A 20,124-nucleotide genomic window follows, 5' to 3' on the forward strand; every position below is an offset into this window, starting at 1 on the left:
TTTATTTATTTACGCAACTTTTATAGCGCAACAAATACCCGAAGGTGTCTCGGCGCTGTGGAGCAACAAAGTTCATCATCCTACCGTCTTCTCACTGGTTAAACAACCATGTTTTCAGAAGCCTACGGAAGCTAATCAGATTCGGAGCAGCTTTTATGGCAGTTGGCAGAAGGTTCCAAAGTTTTGGAGTGGCCACCAAAAAGCGCCTATCACCCCAGGTGACTGATCTTGTACGTGGCACCAACAGAAGACTGGTATTGGCCGATCTAAGGTGCCTTCTGGGGGTATAGAGCTGAAAAGCTTCGGTCAGGAATCTGGGTCCTGTGCCATGTAAGGCCTTATAGGCAATACAGAGGGCCTTAAATTTGACACGGCTCTCAACTCTCAGCCAGTGAAGCTGGCGGATACCAGAGGTGATGGATTTGCGGCGAGGGATGTTAAGAAGAATCCTAGCAGCCGCGTTCTGAATAGATTGCAGCTTCGTGATGACACGCTTCTGAGTGTGGAGAAAGAGAGCATTCCCGTAATCTATTTTTGAGAAGACTAAGGTAGAGACCAAAGTCTTCCCGGCTGACGGAGGGAGATAAGGTAGCAGCTTCTTAATCTTTTTCAAGATGTAGAAAGAAGATGACACAACCTTATTAACATGGAGGTCGAAGACCAGCTTGTTGTCGAAAATCACTCCCAAGTTTCTGGCTTTTTCCACTGGGACAGGTGGATGGCCAAGCTTATCTGGCCACCAACCGAGAGACCATTCAGGGGAGAGTTTTCCGAAGGTCATGATCTCGGTCTTGTCCGAGTTAAGCCTGAGACAGTTCAAGGCCATCCAGGTACTGACCTCGAGCATGGCTTTCTGGAAGTTGGCTGCTACAGTAAGGCCATCCTTATGGATACCCAGCACCAGCTGGGTATCATCTGCATACGATGTTAACTGTATCCCATAGGCCTTTATTATCCTCGCTAAGTCCGCTACATAGATGTTAAAGAGCATGGGACTTAGCGAGGAGCCTTGTGGGACTCCACAAGGGAGTGCAGAGATGGGAGAGTAAAAATCTCCGAGCCTTACTGTCTGGGTACGGTTTGCCAGGAAGGATGAGATAAGATCCTTAGCCCGACCATTTATACCCAGAGTTGTGACACGGTCGACAAGAGTGACATGGTCGACCGTGTCAAAGGCTGCCGACAAATCAAGAAGGATCAGGACAGCCGCCCCTCCCTGATCCATGATCGTCCTGATCTCATCAGAGGCCTTTATCAAGGCAGTCTCTGTTCCATGCCCTCTCCTGAATCCAAACTGCGTTTCGTCGAGAAGTTGGTGAGTCTCGACGAACTCTGAGAGCTGCTGGTTCATCAGATGTTCGCATACTTTGGCAGGAAAGGGCAGGCACGCAATTGGTCTATAACTTGCGACAGAAGTGGGATCTAAGGAAGGTTTTTTTAGGAGGGGTTTAATAACAGCCTTCTTCCATATACTAGGGAATTGGCCTGTTAAGAATATGTTATTACAAATTTCCATCAGTGGGAGTGAGATCACTTCTGTGAGTTTCTGCATCACGGACGGGGGACAGGGGTCCAAAGGAGAGCCTGATTTAGTGGTGGAAATGATTTTGATCACATCCTGATGTGAAACAGGTGAGAAACAGGAGAAGGAGTCGGGATTAGGGTATGACAATATTTCTTTCCCGCTATCACCTCTATGTTCAGTTCTAATATCATTTCCAAATGAAGCGTAAATATCTGCAACCTTGGTAGTAAAAAAGGTGGCCAGTTCATTGCAGAAAGTCTGTGAGGGCTCAACTCCAGGTCCATTGACCGCCGGAGCTGTGAGAAGAGGCGGCGTCACCAGCGGAGTGGTTACCAGGATGTGGTCAGGAGGCAGAAGGAAGGAGCCGTTCGAGAGGCTGTCAGGAAATGCAACAGAAAAATACTCTGCAGTGCCCAACACAAAGGCTGAGGAATGTAGTTACAAAGCGGAAAGGTTCTGAATTGCCAAAGAGCCTGATATATTGATATATGCAGCCTGAATAATGTGTTAAGTTAGCATGAGCTTTTTAGGAGTTTAAACGCCATTTTACCTTTCTGCTGCTTTTGCACACGACACATATCTACTGCTTTAGCTTTGAGCCTAGTAAAATGTTTTCGATTCATGCAAGAATAATATGTTGTTGCACTGATATCAGTCTTGCTTGGCGAGCTGTGTCTGTACAGTGAGTGCTGAAACCTTCAAGGATATCTCAACACAGTAGTTGTTTTGAGCACTGATCTTCGCACATTCCTAGACATAACATACATGCAGCTGCAGCCAAGTTCTGGCTTTAGGTGCGTTTTATATTGCTTTGCACAAGAGCATACAAACACACTTGATGGCGCTTCGCATGCAGAGAGCTGGTTGCTGATGATGTGATCCCTTACCACTAGGATCTTGAGGTATGTGGCCGCTCTGCTAAAACCCACAAGAGACCTTCTTAGATATAATATAATATACTAGCTAGGGAGGGTGAGAATTAGGTTTTGTTAAACCCTATTCATTTTAGTATAATACTATGCTTTCACCGTTTGTGTTCTATGGACTAGTGACTATGCTGATTATTTTGTTTCCTATAATATGTTTGCTTGTATTACCTAAGATACTGCGTTTGAGAACACTTCATTAGTGAATAAACATTTCAAATATGCACGTGTCCCTTTTTACTCCTTTTTCTGCATTGAAATGATTGTATAACGAAAGAGTGTTCATGTGTTCCACGTTACCTGAGGTGTACTAAGTTCATGTTCTGGTTTGTCTAAGCATTGGGAGTTTATGATAACCAATGAGACACTGTAGCTAGTCTGGTAGGGGATTTTTGGGTACTAGGGTGAGTTTTGGGACATCCTAATTCATTGAGGTTCCAAGCCTCTATGCACAGTTCTGTCTGAGCACGGGATCCCTGCGACAAGCCGGCACGAAACAGAACCAGGGAAGACTCTGTGGTGCCCCACACATGAGCTCAGGAAAGTAGCTCTAAGACGTCAGGAAGCCGACCAAACAAGGGACAACGCCAAAGGTCAATGGCACAGGGCAACGGGGCAGCGGCACAGAGCACCAGGAACTCAGGAGATCGAGTGGCACAGCAACAGTCCACAACTGCTAGGACAGTGGGGCCACCAACGGAAAACTTTGCAGCAGAGCAGGCAGAACAGAGGTACAGACTAACCACACCTCAGTCGAGTCAGACCACGACTCACAGAAATCAAAGGCAGAATAACTGAGAGAATCTCTCTGGCAGTTGGCGATGCAGGAACAGGGGAGAGTATCTGAATCTGCCCGCTGTGCAGCAAGGATCGTCTCCAAATTGTTAAGAAAACTCCACATGTACAGGAGAAAGTACATTTATTATCCAAGATCCTCAAGCATCAACTGTAGTCAAAGCTCACAGCAACATTCTTCTGTGAACTTCACATGAAGATATTGCAGAATGGTAAGTACCAAGGTAAAGGCAAGGAAAGGGGGGGGGGGTAGAAAGGAGAGAGGAGAAAGATAATTACCCTTACAAGGATTACAACATGTTTATCTTGCTTTCATTTGGGAAACATGTGACTGCATCTATTGTTTCATAATAAACTGGGTAACAGTATTAACCACATCGCTGCTGCACATTTTCCCCTCCGGTGCTGAAGAATTCAGATTTACCTCATTTCATGATGAGCTCAGCTCGTCATCAGCACAGCTCCACTGTGCCTCATGACGAGCTGAGCTCGTCATGAGCATGGAAAGGGTTAATTATGGTCTGGTTGTAACCTGTTTGATTACAGTGTATCAGTGTATCATTTTTGGAATTGGAGCTTTAAAATCTCAATAAATAAAGGCCTCAAAAAATGAAATAGCACATGAGGTTAACTAACATAATGCAGATATACAGTTATGAAAACTCTATCACCAGTTTGCATACTTTATGGAATGTTTTCAAATCTCACAACTTACAAAAAATACAGCAACAAGTATAACATTGTTTGCTTTCTACCAACCTTTATCTTGCACCAGTACATCTAGTTCCTCTCGAATTCCATCATACCAGCTTGTGACATCTACATGGAGGGAATAGTCACAGCAGGATTTCGTGTCAGCCACTTCATGCCACTTTTCAAATGTGGTCAGCAGAGTAGATCCAGGATCAGGGACCACATGGTCAACTTAAACAACATAAAGAAATGTTTATGACTTTTATTTTATTTGTATGTTATACAACTTGATATTAAAAGCTCTAGTCATCACACACCTCCAAAGACTTGTTTAAAACCTTGGCTAATATCCTTAACAGTACATCAAGTAGTCCCATTACAACAGTAAGAAGGGAGCTCTGCAGAGCAGTGGCTGTTCTCTAACTCCGCATGCAGTATCCATGTCTAATGGTGCAATTCATAGAGTTATAACGTACCCAGTCTCTCATTGTGATACCTGTATACCAAGAACATGGCTTAGGCAGACAGGGCAGAGGCCTGTACTTCATGAATGTCACTATCCCATTGCAAGAAACTCTTTAAAAATGGCATATGATGCAGGAGAACGCACACAGCTACATGTCTGGCCCACTGTTATCAAAGAAAGAGCCACAGCAATCCACAACGATTATCCATGAAACACATTTACTCAACCCCATGGAAGACATAACCATGTGAGGAACGAACACTGTCTTCAAAAGGTAGCAAAGAACAGTTGACCTATATTAATGCACATGCAGGTACATGGAGCTAATGGCACAGAACTTCTTATGACTTGCAAAGTCATGAAAATAGAGTCAACCATATATCACATAACCTACTTATGCATCTAGAAAGGGATGTCAGCCAGAAAGAGAGTCTGGTAATTGCAATATTAAAACTACATTTCACAAAATGCTACAGTGCAGTTGTGCAGGCAGAACGGCATGTGACTGTCCAGTTATATAGATACACTCCTAAGCTGGACTAGAGAGTTTCAGTGACAAAAATAAAATGTATCTCTGACTTTACAAGATGTCTTGCAGAGGCATTTAGGTGCATGTGATATTGTAAGGAGTCTCAGCTGGCACTCTACGGGGAAATAGTAGCATAGTGTTCCAGTTTCAGTACAACTTACACAGTTTAAGGGATTTGTTTTTTGGTTGTGTGATTACTATAACATGTAGTAGGTCTGTAATGCCTTCATCATACCCAAAAACGTATGGTATGTTGGTCTGAGAAGGATTAGCTGTTTCCTGTTTTCCTTTACTATTGTTTGTTGGAGCAGTGGAGGCTCATATCAGGTGAATTAATAGATCCATCTTGTGAAATAGCAGTTGTATGATTTTCATCCAAGCAGGGTGCTTCAGGTGTTTGTGTGTTGGTGTGTGGGTGTTTGTGTGGGTGTTCTAACACACAGACACACTTTGTAGAAGACTCCTTATTTAAGATGTGAGTGCATGAACTACACTATATGAGTTATATTTTAGTTTTTTCATCTACTTGTTTTGAAAGAACTAAATATTGTTTCATTTTGTGTAGTTACTTTCTAAAATTAAAACAAAAGCGGCAAAAGTGTTGCAAACCCTACGGTCACAATTTATTTTCACATTGGCATTAGCTATTTCTGATGCATAAATTTATTTTACTAAATACCAATCTGTAAGTTATTAACCCTATTGTTGCCCTAGTGATTGTATCCTTAATCTATGCTCATTTTATGATGTCAATAATTGCTTTAATTTGTAATACCTATCCATAACCTGTTAAATATCTTCCTAATATGCAATTTTTAAATGTATTGTGTTGCTTATATTTGACCGACTTCCCATGTCTTAAAATCCATCAATGAATAAATGCTTGCTTGAGCCTGGAAATGCAATGTACATCTGAAAAACGTACTTATCATTGTGGTGCCTCCTGCTAGTGCAGCCTTTGTTCCTTGATAGAAGTCATCTACAGTTGTTGTTCCCATGAATGGTTTCTGCAGGTAGGTGTTAACATCAATTCCACCTGGAATAATCATTCGTCCATTTGCCTCTATGGTCTTCACTCCACCAGGAACAATCAAATTTTCTCCAATTTGCCTGCGGGCCAAAATGTATAACTTTAATTTTCTTGAAGAAAGAATTCAGAAATCTAAAGTAAACTGTAAACTGTTAAATTGTAAATCTACACCAGTTTTAAACTTCTCATATAAAAAATAAGGAAGTTGTCACTATTGAGATTCAAGCAGTTAAAAGTTAACATAGCAATTTTAAGAAACAGTGCCATCTGTGGACTTCATTCAAAAAGGTAAAATTACACTTTGTTGTAAGTTTGCTATTTTTTAATATTCCCAAACTATGAGTTTAATTTGACTAAGGGAATAAATAATGACTATTGAGACTCTGCAGTCAGTGCGGAGAACTCCACAAATAAAAAGATAGGATAGACCTACCTTTTTATTGTGGGGTTTCTTCCATTAGTAAGGAGTTTTCACAGTCGTAATATTACTATTAGTAAAATAAAACTCATAGTCTTGAATACCAAAAATGTGTAAACCTACACAAAAGTGTAGGTTTACCTTTAACGAATCATGCCCTGTGTATTTAACAATGGTGCCAGTCGACACAAGTTAAGGGTGAAGACTCCACTTGTGGAATGGATAGAGCAAAGACAGCGACTGCAGTAGAGTGGAACACAATTAATATGAGAGAGGAAGAACACAAGTGCATCCACATTTCTGAACAATTTCATTTGCATTGGCTGGCAAAGACTTCATATGCAATTGCTTTAAGGCATGCTATTGATTGTACCCACAATGAACCCAATAAATGTAACACAGTCCTTTGTTATGTAAAATTAAAAGTCACTATACATAGAAATGTGTTAAATGTTTGGGGTATTTGTGTGGCGCGTACCACTGCAGGGATTACAATAACTTGAAATCCATTAAGCAGCAAAAATTAGACCTTTATTTCATAATTTATTGTGAGCATAATTTGGTTGTAGTTCTTTCTGAAAATGAGGAGTTTCTTCGATAATTGGTTGAAATTGTAGTACAACTATGGATCAGGTACTGCCGGGTTTATGCCCCTGCTCCAATTTTGTCTGCAAATTTGTGTCTGTGTGCTTAGATATGTGGGAAACTAACTGCATTCTCAATCAAGGCTTCAGTGCGGGTGACATATATTCAAGCATTTTGTGCTGCAAACTAGTTATGGGCATACTGAGGTTTCATTTGAAAAAGGCAATTACAAAGCTCCAGATTTTCACCCTGCATGAAGGTTTCCTGCTTTACCACATTGGATTTGCCACACATCAACATTCTGCTTCACTGTAAATGATTACAAAAGATAGTTTAGATCTCTCACCCTATTGTAGCACTTCACTGCTCTTTAGCTAGGTTCTCGCATACGTTACTTTCACCCAAGCAAAGCTTTTTATTGCTTTGTCATGTAACTTTCACTACATAGCGGGATCATTTTCACAGTAATAGAACAAAGCCACAGTGAAAACGCCTCTACAATTACATATTTTACACAGCTTTGCCACTCGCCACAGCAATGTTTGCACATTTGTATTCTGCAAGTCATTCTTATGTAGATTTGTTCTATGGAAATGTAATTGCACAGGAAAAGAGGGCCAAGAGGCTCACTACAACGCAGGAGGTAATCCTATTTCAGCCTCTATTCTCATTTATGCCTGAAACAACACTACAACACAAGTGCAAAATATGCTTCCATTAGGCTTTTTGCCAGATAAAACCTGATGAAACCAAGGAGGGCATGTAGCACAGAATGCTGGTTTGTGCACCTAGCAATGGGGGACACATGCCAAATTAGATCACATTCTGGGATCCTAACTTGTAATTGGGTTCAAATTACATACTTTGCAATTACAGTATCCCACAAAATCAGTAGTCAGTGGTTGCATAATTTGCGTCAAAATTTGTGCCCACCTATATGTGAAGTAAATCTTATGCAGATCCATTTTGTTAGCTTAAAATATAGATATTGGAAACAAAATATTGCAAAAGGTAAGATTTTAACCCTAAGCAGCAAATTGAAAAACTGCATACCTTACAAAGTTCTAAAGATTTCCCTAGAACTTTACAGAGGATATCAACAAAAGTTACAACTTTGCACACCGCTAAACCCATTTCTGCCAGCTACAGCTGTTTCAGCAGTTTCTTGAGAAGGAAATGTTTATATTGGTAAAGGTGACATTTTACTATGACATGAAACTACAGCACGTTGCCAGATTAATACAGAAAACTATTTTCAAATGTGCTGTTGTGCTTAAATAAGTTTATGCAATATAAGTCAAGAGCACAGTAATGCAAAAACTTGCACAATAAGTTCTCGATCAAGAACTTTGAGCTGAATGCAATATTAATGGATGTTTAATCAAACAGTTTGACTCTAATGAGTTTCACATTTTTGACTTAAACAATTTGTTTAGGCAATAAAATGAGAAAAAAAGATAAGCAACACAGATAAATCTTACTTGATGAGCCCATCTTCGAGGTAGATATCTGCATAAAATGATTGATCATCATTCACAATTCTTCCACCTTTAATGAGCAATCGATCACTCTGGAAAAATCAGGAAGAAAACAAAGTAATGAGAAAACCAATTTTTTGTTAGTTGAAACTAAATTACAAAATATAATATGTCAAAACGTACACCCTTTCTCTCCTTGGGTACTAATTTTATTATCATATTAATGAGTTGGATTTAATGTTTTCTTCAGAGTTAAGACGTTTGGACCTTCAGGCTTTCTTAAAGATGCAATGCAAATATTGTCCCTTTGTTAAAAAAGTACTGTGAATGTCTTTTAGGTTCACCACTTACAAGATCATATTAACTTCTGGCTCCTCTTCATAACCCTATACTTTGTGGGTAAAGTGTGGCAAGACTTCATGTCACAAATACACATTTCACACAACTACACATACAGCAAGCATACAACATACACTCTTCAGAAAGAGACATTGGATCATCTGTTGTTAGTCATTATTTATTTTTGCCAAACCTAACCTATTGTTCCTAGCCTGCCATACCAAATCGTCTACAACAATACACCTTCTATACCAACAATAACTTTAATTCCTACGACACCTATAAACTTTTACCGTACTTACCTACTATACATACCATACCTACTGCACCTAACCAAATGTACTCAGTCTACATTTCCTCACCTGCATGCCTGCCTTACATAACTTACCTCTGGGTCTGCCATGTGCAAATCTGACATCTTTCTCATTATAAAAGGAAATCAAAACAAAAATGTAAAGAAAAGATAACAATGTATTCTAACTGTAATTTGAGAAAAGGAAATTTATGTAGACAGTAATTGTAGGATACAGATGAGCTTTCTCACAGACTACATTAAGTAAATTTGTATATGCTCAGTGTAAAATGTGAACACAGGGTGCTAAAAGCTGTTACGAATAGCCTGAGACAGTGATCAAACAAGGTTATGATGACATAACTATATACATTTAGGTATCTAGGGCACTCATGGTAAACAAATGTTGTACAGCTTCTAAACTAGTGCACTGTATTCTATTCTTGATAAACATCTTTGAAGCCATGTTAGTGTCAACTGTGTATCAGCCCTAAGTGATTAGGCGGGTCATCATCAGGAACAATCAATTTGACTGATCACAATCCAGTGAACTAAAAGCGGCATATACAGGGCAAGATTCATACCAGACATAATTGTGAAAGATACATGATCGTAGAAGTAAGCAAATACCTCTAAATAGGTATGATGTAACAAGTCACTACAAAAAGAGGTAAAAACTGACACTTTGGAGCAGATTAACAAGGAACTGACGCACCTGCATAGATGCGTCAATTTCCTTGCATCAGTGCTGAATGTCCTTGGGCCACTAAGAATGCACTGTATTTACAATACAGTGCGCCATGGTGCAAGGATTAACAGATGCGTCAGAAATTCTGACGCATCTGTTGGCGCAAAAGTGACGCATTGCTGGAGTTGCTCATGAAAGTGACGCAACTCCAGCAATGCACCACAATAGATGAGTGAGTCCCATTCAAAAAGCCCTGCGTCATCCCTTACACCTGGTCTGAGCCGGCGTAGGGATTTTGACACAGTAAAGGTGTGGAGTGACGCAGTGAAACCATGTAGATTTCACTGCGCCAGTTCTACATGGCTTTTTGTGTAGAAACGCCCACCCTGCATATATTATACCTGACACAGGTATAATGTGACGCAGAGCTTTACAACGTGACGCATCTCCCTAGATGCATCACATTGTAAATGGGCCACAACATTTACACCGTGGCTGCGTCACAAAAGTGACACAAAGGCGGCGCAAATGTCACGCAAGGGGCATGTAAATCTGCCCCTTAATCCGGTAGGTCGTGAAGAAAATCTACGAATTGCCGCCAACTGAGGAAATTATTAGAATGATTTGTGGAGAATCAGAAAATATAAACTAATTGAAAAACAGTTCCAATCAAGGTAAGTAAATATCCACAATGCCCAAGAGGCCGTTTAACAATTCTACCTAGGACTGCACAGAACCTTGGAGGACTGTGCTGAAAGTAGTGATATGAAGCTATATGTGGCAAAGCCATGAGCAGTAATTGTGAGGGTTCCATTAGAAAGGGCCAGAAAGGGAGATGGGAAATTATTAGAATGATTTATGGAGAATCAGAAAATATAAACTCATTGAAAAACAGTTCCTGTTAGTTAGAAACTAACAGGATTCCAACTGTTAGTTAGAAACTAACAATCTACTTTGCCCCTCACAAACAGGATTTCGCCCGGGTCAAGGGACTGAGACCCCTCTTTTGACAGTGGTCGAAGAAGCTAGGTGCATCTTGGATTCAGGAGGATCGGCTTTACTGATCCTCCTGGATCTAAGCGCTGCATTTGACACTGTAGATCACGGGATTCTGATCCAGCGACTCCTTAATTTAGGGGTAAGAGATACTGCATTATGTTGGCTCACATCCTTCCTGAAGGACAGAACCTTCCAGGTTTGTGAAGGGAATGTGCGATCCAAGTCTTCCCCCCTCCAGTGCGGGGTTCCTCAGGGCTCTTCATTGAGCCCTACATTATTTAACATTTATATGGCCCCCCTGGAGGATGTGGTCCCTCCCTTTGGGATCAAAGCCGCCACATACGCTGACGACACCCAAATGGTTGTCTCATTCTCACTGGAAACAGATAAACGTAGAAACCTGCATGACCGTCTTGCAGGAATCCATAATTGGATGTGTGACTCGAGACTTAAATTAAATGGCTCAAAAACAGAGCTCATGCTTCTGGGTCATCGAATAACATCCCTTCCCATCTCTATGTGGCCATCATGTCTAGGAGCCCTTCCATAACCTAAGACAGAACTCAAAAGCTTGGGGTTCTGGTTGGAGCAAGCCCTGTCTTTGAAAACTCAGGCCAAAAAGACGGCTGGTACCTGTGTGGGCCTACTTCGCTCAGCTCAGAAGATTCTCCCCCTACTCCCGACACAGTCCCAAAAATTGCTCATTCAAGGTCCCATCCTATCCAGATTAGACTACAGCAACGCCCTTTTCATGGCTGCCCCAGAATCCACTATTAACATCCTTCAGCGAACCCAAAACGCAGCAGCGAGGCTATTCACAGGCACCGCTCGGAGAGCATCAGCAAAACCAGCGCTTAGAGCTCTCCATTGGTTGCTGATCCGGGAAGGATCAAATTTAAGGCTCTGTGTATTACTCACAGATCCCTGCAGGGTAAAGGGCCCCCTATGCTGAGGACTATGCTCTACCCCTACAAACCTACCAGGTCCCTGCGCTCATCTCAAGGTAACTTGGCTACTGTTCACAGAGTCAAGAAGGCCCGCACCGGAGGGCGACGTTTTTCGGTCACGCAGCAACCCTGTGGAATTCTCTGCCAACCCGGATGCGATCTGAACCGAACTATATGAAGTTTCGTAAACTGCTAAAGACATACCTTTTCCCACAATAATTTTAAAATTCACTCCCTTCACCCCTCCGTTTCTCCTCAGTTTTCCATTGCACTCTCAGCGCTGGGACGCTCCCGGCAGCGATGCGCTCTATAAATCCTTTTTCATTTCATTTCATTTCATTCAGTTCCAATCAAGGTAAGTAAACATCCACAATGCCCAAGAGGCCGTTTAACAATTCTGCCTAGGACTGCACAGAACCTTGGAGGGCTGTGCTGAAAGTAGTGATATGAAGCTATATGTGGCACAGCCCTGAGCAGTAATTGTGAGGGTTCCATTAGGAAGGGCCAGAAAGGGAGATGGGAAAGAAAGTCTATACAATAGAGGATCAGCACCAATCTGGAGCGAAAATTTAAGCATGGTCAATCTAGCAGAAAAAAAATTCCTTGAGGACCAATTTCTCAAACGTGAGGATTTCAGTAGATATGTGGTGTAGGAAGGTGAATGAAAAGTTAAAGGTGGGTGAAAGTTTGGGACAATGTTAAGATGTGGGTAAACTTTCTTGTTATGTTATGTTATGTTATGTTATACTTTTATTTGTATAGCGCACGGCTACTCAGAAAGAGTGTCCCGGCGCTTTATGTAGGCAGCTCAGCGATTAAAAAAACATAACAGCATAGGACAGAGACAAAAGAAAAGAAGAACACCCTAGAGGTTAAAAAGCCAGGTCTTAAGGCTCTTCCTAAACAGGAACAAATTGGGAGTACTACGTAGAGCCAGAGGTAAGGAATTCCACAGCTGGGGGGCCCTGAGACTGAAGGAGCGACCCCCAGTGCGAGCCTTCCTCACTCGAGGGACCACGGCCGTGAACAAAGATTCCGACCGAAGTGAACGGACCGGGCGATAAAAGGCAAGCCTTCGCTGCAGGTACCTTGCTCCCGAGCCAAAAAGTGCTTTATGCACCAGAGTCAGAGTTTTAAACATAATCCGCTTCCGGATGGGCAGCAATAGTTCTTAATTTCTATTTGTAGTTTTTTATTATTTTTGATATTTTGGTTTTGTTCAATTGAATTAAAATCTGCCATACTTTCAGATGCCAAAAGAACATTGAAAAAACTAGAAAAACAGTGACATACTTAAATTCAACATAAAACAAACCAAAAATCAACAAGACATTAAAAACTATTGCAACGAAAATGTTCCTCTCCAATATCCTTTTTAGGTTGAGCCTTTGCAGTGCGCATGCGCTGCAAAGGAAAACAACCTTTTCCGAGCACTTTGGCTTTTCAGCCAAGCACGTGCATGCATTCCATTGCCTTCAATGGCAACGTATGCACGTCAGGAGATTCACTCGTGGGAGCGCACGGCCCATCTGGTCGCAATTATCGCTCCCGCGAGTGAATCGCGCCCGCCTCCCTCCTCTCCCCCCGCCACGCGAGGCGATAGTGTTTGTTGCTTGTCTTCTTTTACACTGATATGATCCATTTGAGTTTTCCTCTCTTAAAAAAAGCTACTTGTACCATTTGGAGTTCCTGCTCACAGCGGAATGTCAGCCGCCTTCCAGCCAGTTCAACAGGCTCTAATTTCCGAAGCAGGTTTCTAGGCCTTGGGCGTACGTGATTTCACCCCATCCAAAGCAGCGCCTTATCAAAATCACGATAACATGAAACTTAAACTTGCGCCAGTAACCTTGGTTCCGGCCATGCTGGTGGCCAGAGAGGATGCCGATGCCCAGCCGAGCGAGAGAGAGGGAGTGTGTGTGAGTGTACGTGTGTCTGACTTTTATGTGAACCCTCGGACAACGCTCGAGCTCAAGAGAGAATGCCCAGTTGCCCACAGGGACCGAACGCCACGAGAATGTGCCAGGTAACGCGAGTACAGGTGCTGCCTGTGCTCATATCAGCGTGCGCCATTGGCACAGCAATAGTAGGCACGGGAGGAAGGGGGGGAGTCTGAGAAGGCGAACACGAGGCTCCTGTTACTTCTTGCCTCTCTCTGGAGGCCTCGCAGCCGTCTTACTTTCTGGAAGCAGGCGCAAGACCCCCCGACCCTTGTTACTCTCTGGTGGGTGTTGTTCCAGTGACCACGTCCTTCCCTGGGGGAGTGATACGCATCTTGCAGGGCCTGGGAAGCAGGAAGCTGGCAGCCGGTGTGCGCGCGCGGGCATGGATTTTACCAGTCCATGCCTGTTTTGAAAGCATGTCTTAGAGACACGTGGAAACAGCTGGCTTCCTGGGCATGATGGATGAGGAAGCAGTCATTTAACAACTAACAGCAGGAAGAGAATACTTTTCCGAAACACCTTGTTGATCAAAGGAAAAGCGCGCACCCTAATGAGGCGATTAGGATCTAAACGGTGAGAGCAAAATGAGACTTGAGAAGATGTCCCCTTCTCCCCTGAAGTACGCTCTGTCCCTTGGGAAATAAAACATATTACAAGGAGCATGCACATCGCAGCCTTCCTTTAAATCTATGCTTTCCTGATTCCTTCCTTTTTTGATAGTAATTACATTTATCTCAATAAACTCAGTACTCGTTTTAGTTCCTTTGCATTGCTGAATTACTTCTTCTGACACTGGTGGCGGTAAACTTTGAAAGTGATGGGGCATATATCCGGGCTGAACACACTGAGCATATTCTTACACAACAAGACCAACCCATTTACCTGTGCGAAACTAGGTGTATAATTACATTAGAAAACAGTGGTTCTCATGCATATAATTTATTTAGCTCTATCTGCCTTTCATAGCTATCACTCATCGCTTGTATTCTCTCTCTCGCACTCTTGCGGGAGGCCCGCGGTCCCTGGAGGGGACCCCATAGGAGGGCAAACCCCGTAGTAGGGCGAAGGAAACCGTAGGCCAGCCAGGGGGAGGGAGGGGGTGCGGGGTCGGACAAGGGTAGGCCACCCCTCCTTAGTCCCCCCCCCATGCCCCTGCCCCCTCCCTCCGGCACCCTGCGGTTTAACAAGACACCCCCAGCCTGTACTACCCAAGAGTTGCTGCCAGATCCGCTAGAGTTAGGCGCAGTAAAAGGGCCCTCACCGATAAAACTGGATCGAATGGTGCCATTGCTGAACAAATACCCCAACAGACTTGATGGGAGATTGCTCCTGGGGGGTTTTGCTGAAGGTTTCGTCATCCCATACATAGGGGTTCCTGCCGCTAGAGATGCAGACAATTTGAAATCGGCTAGGGACAATCCTGAGGCAGTGAGAGTCAAAGTTGGTAAGGAACTCGAGCTGGGGAGGGTTGCTGGCCCATTCCCGCAACCACCACTAGACAACTTCGTGGTATCCCCACTGGTGATTGTACCGAAGAAAGAGCCTGGGTCATTCAGGCTGATCCACCACCTGTCATACCCTGACGGAGAGTCAGTCAATCACAATCTGGAAGAAGGGGTATGCTCTGTCTCGTATTGTTCATTTGAAGTGGCCATGGACCTCGTGCGGAGAGCCGGGAAAGGGGCCTGGTTAGCAAAAGCTGATATTGAGTCTGCTTTCCGCCTCCTGCCAGTGCACCCCAGCAGCCAGAACTTACTGGGCTTCAGGCTGGGCAATGAATATTACTACGACAGATGCATGCTCATGGGTTGCTCCATCTCCTGCGCTTTCTTTGAAGCCTTCAGCAGCTTCTTGCAATGGGTACTCCAAGGCGTGGAGGGGGTCCAGGGCGTCACCCATTATCTGGATGACTTCCTGTTAGTAGGCAGGGCAGAGTCAGCTGATTGTGCAGAGGCATTGGCGAAATTTCAAAGAATGACTAAGTATCTGGGAGTGCCACTGGCTAATGGGAAGACCGTGGGTCCAGCGCAGGCTTTAGTTTTCTTAGGGATAGAAATTGACACGTTAACAGGTGAGGCCAGGCTCCCAGCAGACAAGGTCACAGAGCTAGCTGCACAAATTAAACAGGTGCTAGGGCAGGACAAGGTATCATTGAACGACATTCAAAGCCTGCATGGGAGATTAAGCTTCGCTACAAAAGTGATACCAGCGGGCAGGGCTTTTGCGCACAGGTTGGCCAGGACAGCAGCAAAGATCAAGCGCAAGCACCATCAAGTGAGGTTGAGATTTGGGGTCAAAGAAGACCTTAAGGTGTGGGGGGACTTCCTCAAGCAATTTAATGGATCAGTGATATGGAGGGAACCCTGGACCAGCAGCCAGGAACTGACGTTGTTTACTGACGCGTCAGGAAGGGATGGCTTTGGGGCAATTCTCGACAAAGATTGGTGCGCGGCGGGGTGGCCCAATGTTTGGAGGAAGAAAAAGATTACCTCCAACATAACAGTTTTAGAATTGTTCCCAATTGTTGTGGCTTTCCACCTTTGGCCTGCCTTGCTGTCTGCGAAAAGAGTGGTTCTATGGTCAGATAATATGGCGGTAGTCCAAGCCATCAATACCCAGTCGGCCTCTTGTGCACTTGTGTTATGTTTACTAAGGGAGCTGGTCAAAGTGCGTTTATACAATAATGTGGAATGCAAAGCTAAGCACATCCCGGGAGCTCTAAACACGGCTGCTGACGCACTTTCACGTTTCCATTGGCAGCGGTTTCGAGAAGCGTGGCCAAGGGCGAGGGAAGAGATGACGCCTTTCCCGGCTCGGCTTTGGCATCTGCTGCGGTGGCGCAGCGCATCAGAGAACTAGGCGAGATGTCATTGGCACCTAGAACGATGAGGAGATACCAGACTTGTGTAAAGACATTCTGTGAGGTCATGGGCCCATGGGAGTGGGAGGCTTCGAGACAGGTTGAAAAAGTGCAGGCATTCATGGTCTGGGCGAGGGATGAGGGGAAGAGCCACTCATGGATGGCGGGGCATTTGTCCGCTATCGGGCATCATGCTCGATTGTTAGGTCAGAAGGACCTCACGACGTTGTTTACAACAAAGGGCGGCACTCAAAGGGTGGGCAAATCAGAGGGCCCCCATAGATTATGACACTTTGAAGAACATGATAGGCGCTTTGCCTACAGTTACACATTCCGCTTATGAGGCAGCCCTCTTTGCAGTGACGTTTAGCTTAGCATTCTTCGGAGCCTTTAGGATTGGTGAACTAGTGGCCCGGTCCAAAAAAGAGATCAACCCCAGGGCCATCTCGGTCAAGGACGTTCGTTCAACAGCGGAGTCAGTTGAGATCTTTCTACATTCCTCCAAGACAGACCAGTCAGGCAAGGGTAGGAACATCACATTACAGCGCTTGGGGAACGACAATTACTGCCCGGTGGCTCTGCTGGCCACTTTCCTGCCCTGCCGCCCACATGCAGACGGGCTGCTACTTATCCACTCTGACGGTTTCCCAGTCACAAAGTATCAGGTGGATCATGTGATGCAGGGGTGCCTATTCTTGGCGGGATACACCACAATTGGGGCCAAGTTTAGCTCACACTCCTTTAGGATAGGTGCGGCTACCACGGCCTTTAGGGTAGGCCTCCTAGCCGAAGCAATTAAAAAAGTGGGTCGGTGGGACTCCAACTGCTACAGGAGGTATGTGAGACCATTGAGCGTAATACGCCCTGTGAGCAGACAGGTGGTTAATGACGTGTAAATAATGTATATAACCAGTAAGTCATGACATGAGTAAACATTGTGGTTCATATTTCAGTAGCCACGCGGTGTGTGTTTGTCGTTGCAGTGCTTTTAAGTGTGTCAATAAACTACATTTTACAACATACTGTGTTTTATTGCAGGGACAGAGGTATGGGTGATGGGGCACTCTTATGTCACGAGACTGGCGATACGGGTGAATGCCAACACCTGGAAGCACGGTTTTAACAACACCAATATATCATGGTTCGGCTTCCCTGGGATGCACTGGGCAGCACTGATAGGGACGCTGCGTAGATTATTGAGGGAACACAGGCAGAAGCCAAACATCCTGGTGGTGCACCTAGGGGGGAACGACCTGGTGGCATTAGGCAAAAGGTGTTTGTTAGATACAATGAGGAAAGATTTGAGCATCTTGAGCGGCTAATTAGGGCAGTGCAACATATAGTGGTCAGAAATTTCCCCTAGACCAATTTGGCATGGAGCAATATCGCAGGAGGCATTAGAAGTCACTCGCAGGCGCGTCAACGCAGCAATGCGCAAATTCAGCGAACAGAGAGGCATAGGTTTCATCAGGCATGGCTTGCTGCATGCCAAATCCATTGGTTGCTGGGAATCTGACGGGGTACATTTGTCCAAAGTGGGCATGGCGACTTTCCTATTAGACTTGGGGGAGGCGCTAGAAACAGCCGGATGTAGATAAGAGCAAACTAAAGGCTAGGTAGTGGGGGCTCTGGGCGCAGTGGGTGCCACGCCCAGGGCTGTGGAAAAAGTACAAGGCGACCCCCATGCAGGACAGGTGCAGAAACAGGACCTGAAGCCCCAGTGCGAGATGCACAGTACTGAGTCATACATAAGCAGAGGGGCCCTTCTTGGGGACTTGGTTCAATGGGACCCCGTTAGTCCTTAGGGCGGTTGTAAGCCTGAGCAACCGGGAGTTTGCTAATAGCGCCCCGCCTGGCTGGGCAAGGTGTGAGTTGACTCTCCCTTGTCCGGAGGGTGGGGCAGGTGGACGATAGGTCCACCGGTGGGAGGTTTTGCCTCCCAGGTTCCACACCTGGCTAGGGCCACTGGTGTCTGCTTCCTTGGCTCAACTTCAGGCGCCCTGCAACAAGGGGTTGCGGGGTATAGGGGGTCGCCTGTCAGTTAACCCGCTCTGTTATTTGTATCACAAATAAACCTGCAACTTCTTATTCCCAACATGCTTGTCTGTGTATCATTTGGGTGGTGAGGGTTGTGGGACAAGGTGTACCGATGCAACTACTATGCGGGAGGCCCGCGGTCCCTGCAGGGGACCCCATAGGAGGGCAAACCCCGTAGTAGGGCGAAGGAAACCGTAGGCCAGCCAGGGGAAGGGAGGGAGGGCGGGGTCGGACAAGGGTAGGCCACCCCTCCTTTTTTCTGGGACTGATATGGGGAGCCCCTCCTTCCTGGCACCCTCTTTGCTGCTGCCCCCTTTTACTGACGGTCGCTCCAGGCTGCTCCTCGCCAGCCTCAGACTATTAGGCCCCTAGCCCCCCCCCCCTCACTTCCCCTATGACGCCGGGCACGAGGCCCGCAATTTCGCTCCCCTCCCTACCGCTCACCCGCTGAAAGGGGGGAAGTGGGGAGGGGGGAATACTAATGATGTTTTATGTTTTCTAGGTTGCAGGAGGAGTTACAAGGCGACCCCCATGCAGGACAGGCACAGGAACAGGACCTGAAGCCCCAGTGCGAGATGCACAGTACTGAGTCATACATAAGCCGAGGGGCCCTTCTTGGGGACTTGGTTCAACGGCACCCCATTAGTCCTTAGGGCGGTTGTAAGCCTGAGCAACCGGGGGTTTGCTAATAACGCCCCGCCTGGCTGGGCAAGGTGTGAGTTGACTCTCCCTTGTCCGGAGGGTGGGGCAGGTGGACGATAGGTCCACCGGTGGGAGGTTTTGCCTCCCAGTTTCGACACCTGGCTAGGGCCACTGGTGTCTGCTTCCTTGGCTCAACTTCAGGCGCCCTGCAACAAGGGGTTGCGGGGTATAGGGGGTCGCCTGTCAGTTAACCTGCTCTGTTATTTGTATCACAAATAAACCTGCAACTTCTTATTCCCAACATGCTTGTCTGTGTATCATTTGGGTCGTGAGGGTTGTGGGACAAGGTGTACCGATGCAACTACTACAAGCACACACACATTTACTCTTAGCCTCAGTGGCACTCTCGTTCTCCCTTTTGCACGCACATTTTTTGCTGTCAGCTTCCACGACTCTCTCTGCTGCTCCCCTTCTTTTACTCTTTCTCTTTCATTCACTCTTTCCGCAGCCCTTCTGTCTCCATGACTGTCTTTGTTTATCTCTCATATTATGCCCCTCTCTCTCTCTCGTTCTGTTTTTCTCTCTCAAACACACACATACACGCTCAGAAAGATGTTAGAAAGCACACGTGTAACTGCAGCCTGGACAACGAAAAACATCGGAGTGTGGCCAGACTACGTGAACTTTGTACAAGTGCAGTGAATTTTGCCTGAGCTTTTTTTGAACTGACCTTCTAAGTGTAAATATGATATTTTCACTGATGGATGGCTGACAAAACGGGCTTCTGCAGCAATCGGTGCAAATGTGTTTGCATTGATCATTCTGTGCAGATGTTGGTGCAAGCAGTGCGGTGCACGAGTGCCATGGTACTATGTCGGTTGTTTACGGGTAGATGGGTTCAGATCTTCGTTTCGGTCTGCTCTTTAGTTTTCACA

At 45.1% G+C, this 20,124-nt stretch overlaps 1 protein-coding gene across 2 annotated transcripts in view; it reads right to left on the reverse strand.

Moving 5' to 3' along the window:
- Positions 1-20,124, reverse strand: part of CRMP1 (collapsin response mediator protein 1) — a 237,900-nt gene that overhangs the window by 113,232 nt on the left and 104,544 nt on the right. For both annotated transcript variants that reach the window (XM_086964105.1, XM_086964106.1), the window contains exons 2-4: positions 8,449-8,537; positions 5,860-6,044; positions 4,006-4,170 (exon numbers count right to left, since the gene is read on the reverse strand). In XM_086964105.1, coding sequence (XP_086820231.1) covers positions 4,006-4,170; positions 5,860-6,044; positions 8,449-8,537 — 439 coding nt within the window. The remainder of the gene's footprint in view (positions 1-4,005; positions 4,171-5,859; positions 6,045-8,448; positions 8,538-20,124) is intronic.

This window comes from Lissotriton vulgaris, chromosome 3_2, assembly GCF_964263255.1.
Source record: "Lissotriton vulgaris chromosome 3_2, aLisVul1.2, whole genome shotgun sequence".
NCBI lineage: Eukaryota > Metazoa > Chordata > Amphibia > Caudata > Salamandridae > Lissotriton > Lissotriton vulgaris.